General features: G+C 35.6%; 2 protein-coding genes across 2 annotated transcripts; both read left to right on the top strand.

The window, feature by feature from the left end:
- On the top strand, nt 1-725 carry LOC113339593. Its single transcript, XM_026584835.1, has 2 exons — nt 1-154; nt 299-725. Exons 1-2 carry the CDS (start codon nt 87-89, stop codon nt 600-602), a joined length of 372 nt encoding a protein of 123 aa, XP_026440620.1. The 5' UTR covers nt 1-86; the 3' UTR covers nt 603-725.
- A 9,923-nt stretch (nt 726-10,648) lies between these two features.
- Nucleotides 10,649-11,255, top strand: LOC113339587. The gene is made up of 2 exons (XM_026584829.1): nt 10,649-10,787; nt 10,921-11,255. Exons 1-2 carry the CDS (start codon nt 10,723-10,725, stop codon nt 11,201-11,203), a joined length of 348 nt encoding a protein of 115 aa, XP_026440614.1. The 5' UTR covers nt 10,649-10,722; the 3' UTR covers nt 11,204-11,255.
- Nucleotides 11,256-12,568: the final 1,313 nt, after the last annotated feature.

The raw sequence follows: 12,568 nt of genomic DNA, 5'->3' as shown, positions 1-12,568 counted from the left end.
AATGTAGCTTACCATCTAACATGAATCTTCACAAATCAAACCACAAATTATATTAATCAAATCAATAAAAGCAATAGAATTTCATCATGGCAAAAAGTTCTCCTTCAGTTTTCGGTAGCTTCTGCTTTGTTGTGTTGGTGGTTCTACAAACCACGTAAGTACTGCTTATCGAAAATCCCATAGTTTTTATCTCTGGTTTTCTTTCTCATTTTCCTAGTTTGCTCCAGAAAATAATGAGCTACTGTACTTCTTTCTTCTTTTATTTAAGTGTTTTTACTCATTTTTTTGTTGAATACAGTTATGTCAGTGGTGAAGGACCTGCAAGTTCTCCAAGAGATTATGGAGAGTGTGATCCTAGACGACAAGTAGATATAGGAAACTTCACGTCATGTGAGATGTGCTTTGCTGGTTGCAGGAGTTCATACACTGCTTCATTGTGCTTGAATTCTAACACCACAGGACCACATCCTTGTAGATGTTGCGCACCAAAGAAACCGATAGGCCAGCCGAGTGTCGGAGGAACAACAGCAACATCAACTTCTCTTCCTTTTCTCTACTTATCCTTGTTTTCATGTTTCGTGTTGATCGGGTTGTTTATCTAGTTTAATCGGCCCTGATAACCGACTGTTGTTTGAACAGATAAAAAAGCATCAACACTACTGGTGTTTCGATAATTTATTGATCTTAATTAAGTTTAAAAGTAATAATTTAGTTTCAGAACTGAATATCATGATGGCAAAAGCAAGAAAAGTAAACAATCTTTCCTCCTGACTCCTATGTATGATTACTGCCTCTGGTTACCAAACAAGTTCTACAGCTCGTGTTTAAGTCATTTTGCAAATTCCTGACTTGCATACCTGTCTGTAACACCAGTAAAAATATTGATATCTAGGTTGTAAAAACCGCCCTGGGCGCTCACCTAAGAGCAACTGCAGTGGACGACTAAACCCAAATTTGGTGTCGAGTGGGCTGGCGTAGTGGGACGGACCATCGATCAAAATTTGATCAAAGAGTAAAACTCGGACCAAATTTGGTCGGCGATTAAGACCAAATCCAAATATAGTCGGGCGTTTATATAATGTCCGCCTACCCGACGGGCGTTGGTATAATGTCCGCCTGTAGCCGCGCGTTCGTAAAGTTAACGCCTGATGCAGGGCGTTGGTATAATGTCCGCCTGCATGGGGCGTTGGTATAATCAACGCCTGGCATGGGGCGTTGGTATAATGTCCGCCTGGATGGGGCGTTGGTATAATCAACACCGGACACCAAATTTGAATGGGGCGTTGATATAGTCATGAACCCAAATTTGAAAAGTTTTGAAAACTTTGCTTGGGGCGTTGTCTTTATCAACGCCCCATTTTTTGTTTTTTTTTTTAATTTTTGAACCCGGGCGAACGTATAATCTCCGTCCCACACACCAGGCGTTGCTATAGTTCACGCCCCATACAGGCGTTGTCTTTATCAACGCCCCATACCAGGCGTTATCTTTATCAACGCCCCATGCCAGGCGTAATCTTTATCTACGCTGGACGATGAAGCGGACTTTATATCAACGCGCGACCAAATTTACTCGTCACCCGCTACGCCACAGGACGGACTAAACCCAAATTTGATCTTTTTTTTTAGTCTTTGGTCTTTAGTTATGCTCGCACCACTGTGGACGCTCTAAGGCGCCAAAGTGTGACCAAAGTTTGTATTTTCTAATTTTTCCTTAGGCATCGGGTTTGGTGCCTCGCCTCGTATAGCGCCTAATACAACATAGGTTGATATACTACTATGTTGTAATTTCTTGTTGGGGCGGAAAATTGCCCAATCTTTTTTTTTTCTTTTTTTTTTTGACGACAATGACCACTGTCGCTAATGTATGCCAACTAGCCCCAAACAAGAAAAACTAACCAATAAATGCTGATATGCTATGTCGTTATGGCATCTTAAACAGAGATTAACTTCCACTTTTTTTCTTCTTCTTTTTTTATCATCAAATCACAAGTATTTCATTCTATAAGAAACGTTTACATGATGGTTTAAAAAAAAAAAGTACATCATAACATGAAAAAAATACAAAGAAAGATACAAAACGTAAATAAATCGCGAAGAGAAAGAGCGATCTACCACGATAGTACCCAAATCTTGTACTATGAGATTGGAGAAGGAATGGTATACGAAACTATAATTCGACCATTTTGATAGATTTTTCTTCTTAGAAAAGAGTTGCTCCCATGACAGAGGAGTGATATGCTCAAAAATTCTTCATGTGCAACTAACCCGAACTCAAGATCTATTTTTCTGATGAAGAAGAAATTGATCTTCCCCCTTGCTGAATCGCCGATATACTTTTATCAAAAAACCAAACATGAACAAATCGTTAGAAAGAAACACTATAAAAGTGTATATAAAATCGCCCAAATGGCGAAGATAAAAATCGCTCTAATAGCGAATAAATTATTGAAAACAACAAAAATAACTAAAAACAAGAAAGCTTTGCTCAGATCTAGCCCTTAAGGACTAAATCTGAGTAAAGAAAGAAGAAGAAGAAGTTAATGGGTTTTTCTCTAGTTTTTTTTGAGAGGTGAGAGATGAGAGTTTTTATAGTTTTGCGGCTTTTTATCATTTTTAATTTTTCTATGGTTCAAAGTAAAATTTACGTGAAGTTATTTTGTATGAATTACATTACAGAGGAGTATTAAAGCGTATTAAGGTGGGCATTGGCCACTAATTAATAAAGCCAGTAAACAGTCTATAACACATTGGCAAAAAAAAAAAAACACTGAAAGATTAGTCACCAACTTCTACGAATAAAACATGTACCATTTCAATTTGCAAAGATTAAAATTAATCAAAACATTATTCACGTGGTCTCAACTGAGTTACGTACAAAAATAATCACTAATTGCTAGGATTAACGCTTTACATATTTGGAATTCACTAGGATTAACTCGTTACATATTTGTGCACTTTAGAGACTCGTTCTATCTTGTACTAATATCTCAAGCAATCCATATGTCAAATTATATATATATATATACCTGTTATACGTATAACAAAAGCAAGCTTAGCAATGGGATATCTGAAGCAATACTTAATTCTAATATTTCTCATTTGGAACAAAAATATATATATCCGTAACATATTCAACATAGGATGAAGGAATATTAATAAGTCGTCGTGAAACATTCAACAACGAATTAAGTAGGCTTGCGGAAGATACAAAGAAAGTATGGCAGGTTAAAGACATTAGCGTACGAAAACAAAGATTATGCATATGGCAATGCTGAAATATTGACTAAAGAATTTTGGATAAGGTAAAAACACCGGAAGATATTGACAGAGATTGAACTATGCCCATAAAATCCTTGTATAATCTTTGTATAGCTAGTTGATTTATTCATGTCTTCAATCTTTTTATATTGTTAAGCTTGAGTGCTTGACCATATTGATCTGAAAATTTCTAAGTTTGCATACTTTATTAAGCTATATTTGCAGCAACCTTAACATCTGGCTTGTTCAATGCAGAAAAAAAACTGTCGTATGTCAGATTTCTGAAATATGCATATCTCACAGAGTTTTAGCTAAGAGGCAATGGTGGCCTACACGCAAAAAGAAAATTCGCCGACAAATATTTTAAAAAAAGATAATGACAGTGTAAGTTTTGACCATAAAATCATGAGTAGTTGTCGCTATAAATATAGCTCAATTACCATTGTAGGAATGAAATATCGCATATATCAATAAGTATGCGAAGTGAAGATTATCTAACATGAGCGAGAGCTATCGCACATGGCAAAGTTGAGGTGACGTATTGGATAATGTCAGCAAAGTCACGAGTAAAGTATGATGTTCTATGTGAAATATAGTTTGTGCGAGAATGAGTGAGTATACATGAGCGAATGTAACGCACAGTGATTCCGAAAATAATGGGTATCTTAACTGTCATCCACTATAAGGAATCCTATATAAAGGAAAGAAGTCATCACATAGAGGGAAAGATCTTTTAGTGTGTTAGACAAGAAACTAGGAGTGAGAAATTTTATTTGGAGAGCAAGTAAAGTCATTGTAATCCTTTGTATCCAATTAAAACCTTGATAATTAATAAAAGAATTCATTATGATTACTTAGGTTATTGTTTAGATACATTGGGGTGTGGTTGTAGGTTTTCCTGCAACTACAACCATCTAATATGTAACTTTTGAAATCAAACAACTAACTATATCAATCAAATCAATAGGAGTTGATCATGGAAAAAGGTTCTTCTTTAGTTTCTGGCGTCGCCTTTGTTACGTTGGTGGTTCTCCAATTCGTGTAAGTACTGCTTATCGAAAATCCTAGGGTTTTTTCCCCGTAGAGCTGAAGTTTAATAACAGTTTTGTTAAATGCAGTTATGTCAATGGCATAGATCCTCCAGAAGGTTTTCGACAGTGTGATGCCAAACAGCAGGTAGATATTGGAAGCATGTCGTCCTGTGCTACATGTGAGGCTGCTTGCAGGAGCGCATCATTTACTTCAATATGCATAACTAATTCTACCAACACAGGTGCATTGGCCTGCAAATGTTGCTTACCAGATCATTTGAAACCTATCAGCAAAAGTGCCGCAGCAACAACAACGACGTCCCTTCCATTCCTTTTCTTCTCCTTGTTTTTGAGTTTCATGGTGAACAGGTTAATTAACTAGTTTAATTGGCAATCTTTGGTCATCATTTGTTGGTTCAACGAATAAAAAACAATTGACACTGCACTTCGGGTTCAAAACATGTTGATATACTATGTTGTTATTTAAACGTATACTATGTTGTTATTCTAAACTTCTATTCCATTTTAAGCTTTATGTAGATTGAAAGTGTGTTAATTTATTTTTGTATGAACTACATTGCAAGGGCTTATCAAGTGCCTGCAACAAAGCCGATCATTTGTCCCCGCACCTGCCAGACAGCCGGTAAGCATAATCTGAAACAAAATAACACCATTATCTATCACTTTGAAAATCAACCATAAAAAATTAATGGTTGATTTTTACACTGATAGATTATGAGGTTTGCTATTTCGGGATGTGCTAATTTTTAGCATTAATGTAAAGTTTTGTAAGAGGAATATATAACTAAACTAACCTCTAAACTCATTATCATTTGATGGTATGAGAAAATTATCATGTCAACGGATCCTCTCCTTTCTAAATTGAGCTGGTAAAACTGAAAAATTAGTTGAGAGTCTGTAATCCAAGGGTGGGCAATTGACCATCCATACCTAGTACATGGGAGAAAAAACACTAAATGATCAATCAGCAACCAATGATGAAGTGGCTCACCCTTAACTCTAGTTGCATTTATGTCAACCCAAAATACGATTTGCATCCAAATTTACAGCCCAAAAAGGTACTCCATACATCTGATATCTGGCAAAGCAGCAGCTAACAGAACCCCTAGAAAGACCCCCCCCCCCCCCCCCCCTTTTTTTTTTTGCTTGGAATTCGAGGAGGAATTGCCGCTGTTCTTCACACACCCATGTTAAAATGTTGCTTATCTGAACAGTAAGGTGTAGAAAGCGCCATCAATATCATTCATCGTTGAACAATAATATTAAATAATGGGTCATGTTATCCTATGCACCCATGCATAGGATATGACCTAATTATTAATTATACCTTATATAGAGTTCGGTGGAGTTTGTATTGGAATTTTAACAAAACACGTTTTTGATTTCATAAATAAACAGGTTCCATTTCTACCCTTCATTCTACTAAATCCTACGATTAACTTTTTATCTTCCTTCTTCGTTTTTATAATCTTGTTGGTTCACGTGAAATTTAGAATTTTAAAACCAGAAACAAATCTAACTGTCATATTTTTATTTGTTTTAATCTTTTCTCCTATTCGATTTTAAAACTCTTTGATGTTTTTTTTTTTGGTAAAAATCTCCATTGTAGAGATTAAAAGCAGAGATTTAAACAGCGTGAGAATGTCGAATCATTTTTATTGTTCGTCTAATGGAGGGGGAAACTTCGGAGTATACAGGGTTTAAAATTTCAAAAGGAAATTAACAGAGCTAAAAAAATCAAGAAATATAAATTATAATACCAGTTCAAAAAGATACGGATGGAAACTTTAGACTGAAACAAAATTTATGTTTAAAAGAAAAAATAATAAAAGCAAATATTTAGACAGAGAAATAAAATCAAAATGTATTAAATGTAAGGGCAATAAAAATGTTTAGAGAGAGAAATAAAAATGTTAATTAGCCATAAATTTTCTCAAACACCAAAGCGAATGATGGGCATTAACTGCTCCTTAACCTTTGCATATACGCAGAGGTTAACATTTGCCTTAAATAATTAATAATAAAAAGTTGGGGCTCCCAAGATAAGCTCAAATTTGTAGACGACCAAGCAAGTTTTGTTTAGTTTAACAACGATTCTATACAGACCGCCATTTGATAATCTTTAAGGCAATTCAGAAGCGCACATAATAATGCAAATTCACCAATAAACAACCTTAGTCAAATAATAACTTTTAATTGATAAATTTAACCAAATAATCATGGTACCTGTCATTATTTATAAATATAGCTTACCATCTAGTTTGAATCAAATCAAACTACTAATTATATCCATCAAATAAATAGGAGTTCTTCATCATGGAAAAAAGTTACTTTCTAGATTTCAGCAGCTTCTTCTTTGTTGTGTTGGTGGTTCTTCATTCTGCGTAAGTACTTCTTACCGAAGTTTTTTTCTTTCTTTCTTTCACACGCGCTGTTGGGTACGTTCAATGCGTCTCACCACCGCAAATCAATAAATCTAAAACAGAGTTGTAGTTTGATGAATTTTCTGTTGAATACAATTATATGTCAGTGGTACAGGTTTCCCAGGAGATTATGGACTGTGCTATGCCAACCAGCAGGTTGAAACCAGAAACTTTTCATCCTGTGATATTTGTCGTGATGCTTGCAAATCTTCTTCAGAATACATACATGATTCTAAAAACACGAGCATACTTTTGCAATGGTTGCGTTAAAAAATATTAGGCCACACAAGTGGCACATGCATCAGCAACAACAAAAACAACAACTTCGTTTCCTTTTCCTTGTTTGTGAGTTTGATGTTGAGCATGTTGTTTATCTAGTTTAATCGGCCTGATCATCAGTTGTTGTTTGAACAAAATAAGAAAATATTAATACCATGTGCATTTGGATATCATGTAAATAGTAACTTTTTGATTTAACCAAGTCGGAATGTCTATATACTTGAAACACATATTTGCGTTTCTAAAATATTAGCAACACATATTTTCCACCAATTTAGGAACGCCTATACTTGCAGTGGATACAGTATTTTGGCCACGGTGCAGCAACATCTATAGGCGTCGTATTTTTAAAAGTATGTCTAACGGAAATGTTCCTGTAATTGAAGAGGCGGGACGCTGATCTTTCAAAATTCAGGTAATCTTAATTAATGTTTTCCTCGTATATAGGAAAAAAGTCAGCGTCAAATACTCAACCACTAAGTAAGGAATGCTAAATCGTCGTTAGATATTTAACAACGAATTAAATAAGGTTGCGGAAGGTACAAAGAAATTACATGTTAAAGACATTAGCGTACAAAAACAAAGGTTATGCATGTCGTCGTTGCTGAAATACACGCCTAATAATAAATTATGCACTTTGGACAAGGTAGATGCCGGCAGCCATTGACAGTGATTACTGATTGAACTAAGCCCACGAAGAATCCTTGTATATAATGTCGATCTTCAATCTTTTTATATTATTAAGCTTGTGTGCTTGACCATCTTGTTTTACCAATTGCCACCTAATTAATAAACACGTATGACAGTTGTGGGTGTTGAAGTGATTTTAATACCCGGTGTACACACAAGTTCACCTATAAATAACCTTAGTCAATTATAATTTTCTTAATGATATTAATGTAATTTAACCAAAAAACATCGGTGTTTGTCACTATAAATATAACTTACAATCTAACGTGAATGTTCACAAATCAAACCACTAATTATATCAATCAAATCTATATTTAGGAGTTAATGGCAAAAAGTTCTTCACTGGTTTTTGGCTCTGCTTTGTTGTGTTGATGGTTCTCCGATCAGCGTAAGTAGAGGTGTAAATTGGGACGGACCAGCACGTTAAAGGCACAACAGAGCACGTTAAAATTTGAGCACAGCACGTGACCGGTCCAGCACGGACACATCACGTTTGTTTAATGTGTTGTGTTGTGCCTGACAAATAGGCACATCGGCATAGCACAACACGCGGCACAGCACAGCACAACACGCGAAGAAATCACGCCACGTCATGCGTAAAATACTACACAATACATCACATTTGATGCATATTTCACAAAAAAATCATTATTTTAGTCAATTTATGACATTTTATTTTCGTTATGCTAATTTATTTTAATAATAACACATATAGTAACTAAAATATCTCAAAAATATTTATTTTGGAGAACATAAAATAAGTGTGCTAGCACAGCCAGCACGGCACAACACGTTTATTTTTCTGGCACAGCACAGCACGGCACACCATTTAGCACAGCACAGCACGTCTGAATCTCTGGCACAGCACGCAGCACGCTAAGCACGTGACTTCGTGGGCCGACACGTTTTACACCTCTACGCGTAAGTACTATTTATCGAAAACCCGAGAGGTTGTTTAACTTTATTTTTACATAAACTTGAAGTTTAAGTACATTTTTGGTTAAATGCAGCTATGTCAATGGCATAGATTCCTCAGGACTGTGTGCTGCCGACCAGCAGGTACCTATCGGAAAATATTTGTCTTGTAAATCCTGCGAATTTGCTTGCAAGAGCGCATCATTTACTCTTACTTCAATATGCGTATCTGATACTACCAACACAACATTATACACCTGCAAATGTTGCGTATCTGGCCGCAGAAATGCCGCAGCAGCAACAAGAAGTTCCCTTATTCTTGTATCCTTCTCCTTGTTTTTGAGTTTCATGATGAACAGGTTGATTTATTAGTTTAATTGCTCGTCCCAGATCATCGATTGTTATTTGAACCAATAAAACCCCATTAACACTCCACCTCGGGTTTAATTTAATTTATATAAACCATGTTTTTGCTATACTATGTTGTTGTTGTTTATGTAAATTAGAATCATGTCGGTATACTTTGTTGTAATCCTAACAAAAGGCTGTATTCCATTCCATTTAAGGCTTTGAGTAGATATGTGAATTTATTTTTGAATGAATTAGATCACAAGGGCATGTCAAAGTGCCAACAAAAAAACCCGATGAACAGTCGTCGTACACCGCACACTCTCAACCGGTGCCGACCTAGGATTTCACGGAATAGTGGACAAAAAGAACCAACTTATTTTGAGCTTGAGCTTTTTATGGAGATACTACATGAGCATTTTTAATCTAGTTAGTATAACTAGACCGACAGAACGAAGCGAGGGAGGACTCCATATATGGTGATTTTGTATCCAAAGGCGGGAATTGACCATCCATGCCTAACATACGTAAAAAAAACACTGATTGATTAATCATCAACGAGTATGAACTCTATGTATTCACAAACCGAAATAGACGTCAGAAACTGAAATTTAGAAACCGTTGGCATTAAAACATTGAATGATTAATCATCAACAAATGATGAACTCTTGGCTCTAGTTAAATAGACGTCAACACAAAATACCAGAAATTCGAAAAGCGTTTGCATTAATACTGAATACTCCACAAATATTTACAAAGAACAAAGCTAAAAGAACGACAAATTAATAATATTCACAACTTTATTCACGGTCTACATACTATTAACCTTTAGTTCTTCTGTTCACTACTTGAGTAATGAAATGCGTATCATTCAGATGGATGGCCAGCTCTACTTCGACCCCAAGGCCAAGAGAGTAAGCCTCTGCCTCTCATTCATCGTAAAAGTAGTCTGAGAACAAGAAGAGTTACGGCCCAAAAAGGTTCCATATGTGTGATCTCTGGCAGTAGCAGAAGCAAGCAGAACCCTTACAAAGTGAGGAAGCCACCTCTACATTAAACTTAATTGACACTTGAAGATTGACGAGGAACTTGCCGCTGCTCTTCACTTATTCTTATCGAATTCTGTGTTATATATAGATGTATTGATTGAAGGTTTTAATCTTATCAAAATCACACCTTTCTTTTGGCAGCACCCTTAGGCTAGTAAACGTAGGTAACACAGCCACGCAAAATGTTGCTTGTCTGCAGGATAGGTGTTCAACCACACATCCATGCTCTAAGCTGGCTTCGCCTCTCCTTGTCCGTGGATAATAGATATCATTGATTATCCAAAGAAAGTTAGCTCGGCATATCAACATTCAAAGAATAAATGTTTTACATTACTACTATCTTTTGACAAAGATCGTTACCGGCGGACTATTGCGAAGATGGCGCCCATCAGTATCATTGATCGTTGAATGGTGGTATTAAAGAATAAATTTAATAAAAAATTGGGGCGCCTAAGATAAGGTAAAATTTGTGGAAGGCCAAGTATATATGTTTTTAGTTTAATCATGTTGTTCTTTGGGGAATCTTTAAGGCCATTGGAGACGGTAATGCAAATTCACCAATAAAATAGTCAATTAAATTTTGTTGAATGGTAAAGTTAACCAAAATAGTTGTTGATGTTTGCCGCTATGAATATAGCTAACTTTCTTATATCAATCTTCACAAATCAAACCACTATATTGTACCAATCAAATCAATAGGATTTAATCATGGCAAAGAGTTGTTATCTAGTTATCAACTTCTTCTTTGTTGTGTCGGTGGTTCTCCAATCTGCGTAAGTATTGCTTATCGAAGCTCCATTTTCTTTCGTTTTACACACGCTGATGGGTACGTTCTATGGCGTCTCACCACCATAACCTAACAAGTTTGAAACAGAAGTGTAATTTTCATTTTTCTGTTGAATGCAGTTATGTCAGTGCTGCAGATCCACCATCAGGTTATGGACTGTGTAATGCTGACCAGCGGGTAGAAACTGGAAACTTTTCGTCTTGTGAAAGATGTCATGCTGTTTGCAAATCTTCTTCAGAATGCATATCTGAATCTACAAACACAAGAGCATACATTTGCAATTGCTGCGTTAAAATAAAAGGCCACCCGAGTGGCACAGGAGCAACAACAACAACAACTTCCTTTGCTTTGCTTTCTTGTTTCCTGATTTTTAGTTTCATGTTGAACAATTTGTTCATCTAGCTTAGCCCCTTGATAGGTCCGTCAGTCTCAGACAATATTTTGGCAATTACATAATTTACATTCCAGTCCAACTGCCAGACCATTGTAAAGAAAGCGCCATATGAATGTCATCCTACATTGACCGTTGAAGGATAATGTTAAACAAAAATAATATTGAAAACTGGAGAGCCCAAGATAAGCTCAAATTTGTATATTTTAAGGTTACGTATGCTGTTCTTTGGGGAATATTTAAAGTAATTGAGAAGTGCACACAATGATGCAAATTCATCAATTAAATAACGTTAGTCAATCTAATTTTGTTTATTGATAAATTTGACCAAATAATCGTTGGTACTATCTAACATGAATCTTCACAAATCAAACCGCTAATTATATTAATCAAATCAAATCAGTAGGAACTAATAATGGCAAGAAGTTCTTTTCCAGTTTTCCGCTTCTTCTTTGTTGTGTTGGTAGTTCCCAAATCCGCGTAAGTATTGCTCATGAATAATCCCAATAAGCCACTGTACTTTTTGAAACAAAAATGAATTAGTCTAATTAATTTTTTGGTTGAATGCAGTTATGTCAGTGGTGCAGGACCTGCGGCTTCTCCAGAAGATCATGGACTGTGTGATGCCGACCGGCAGTTAGATATCGGTACCTTTTCGTCGTGTGAGATGTGCCATGCTGCTTGCCCATCAACTATACTTTCAATATGCTTATCTGATTCTGTAAACACATGACCATACACTTGCAAATGCTGTGTGCGAAATAAAATAAAAGGCCGCACGAGTGTCCCAGCAACAGCAACAAAGCTTTCAATAGCTTTGCTTCCTTTCTTTTCTTTTTCCTTGTTTCTGAGTTTCATTTAAATATATGTTGTTTGTCTTGTTTAATTAATCGGCCATGATCACCAATTGTTTTTTTTTTTTTTTTTTATGAAACCAATTGTTGTTGAACAAACAAAAAAAAAACAATGATACTACGTACGAGTGTTTAAATACCATAAAAGAAGTAAGTTTTTGAATTAAAGGCCATTTACAAACCTGCGTTTTTAGGGGCCACTCAAAAGGAATTAGGGGTCACCTTTTTATTCTCATTCATTGAAGGAGGTTAAGGGATGTCTTAAAAATAAAAAAATTGTCTATATTGTCCTTCACCTTTATACTAAATCTAAACCTATATCCTTTATTTTCATAATCATATCATTTCACTTCTTCTTCTCTTTTCCACCCATTGGAATTTTTTTCCATCATTTTAATTTTGATTGAAAACAAAGATCATCGATCAAACAAATGTTATGATTGATTGTTTAAAATTAAAACCCAAAATTCATTAACCTTAAAATTGAAACTTAGAACATCAAAAAAAAGGAGTTCAATAAAC

Source organism: Papaver somniferum, chromosome 1 (genome assembly GCF_003573695.1).
Source record: "Papaver somniferum cultivar HN1 chromosome 1, ASM357369v1, whole genome shotgun sequence".
NCBI lineage: Eukaryota > Viridiplantae > Streptophyta > Magnoliopsida > Ranunculales > Papaveraceae > Papaver > Papaver somniferum.
Note: the sequence above shows the minus strand (reverse complement) of the source record. Positions and strands in the feature narration are given on the sequence as shown.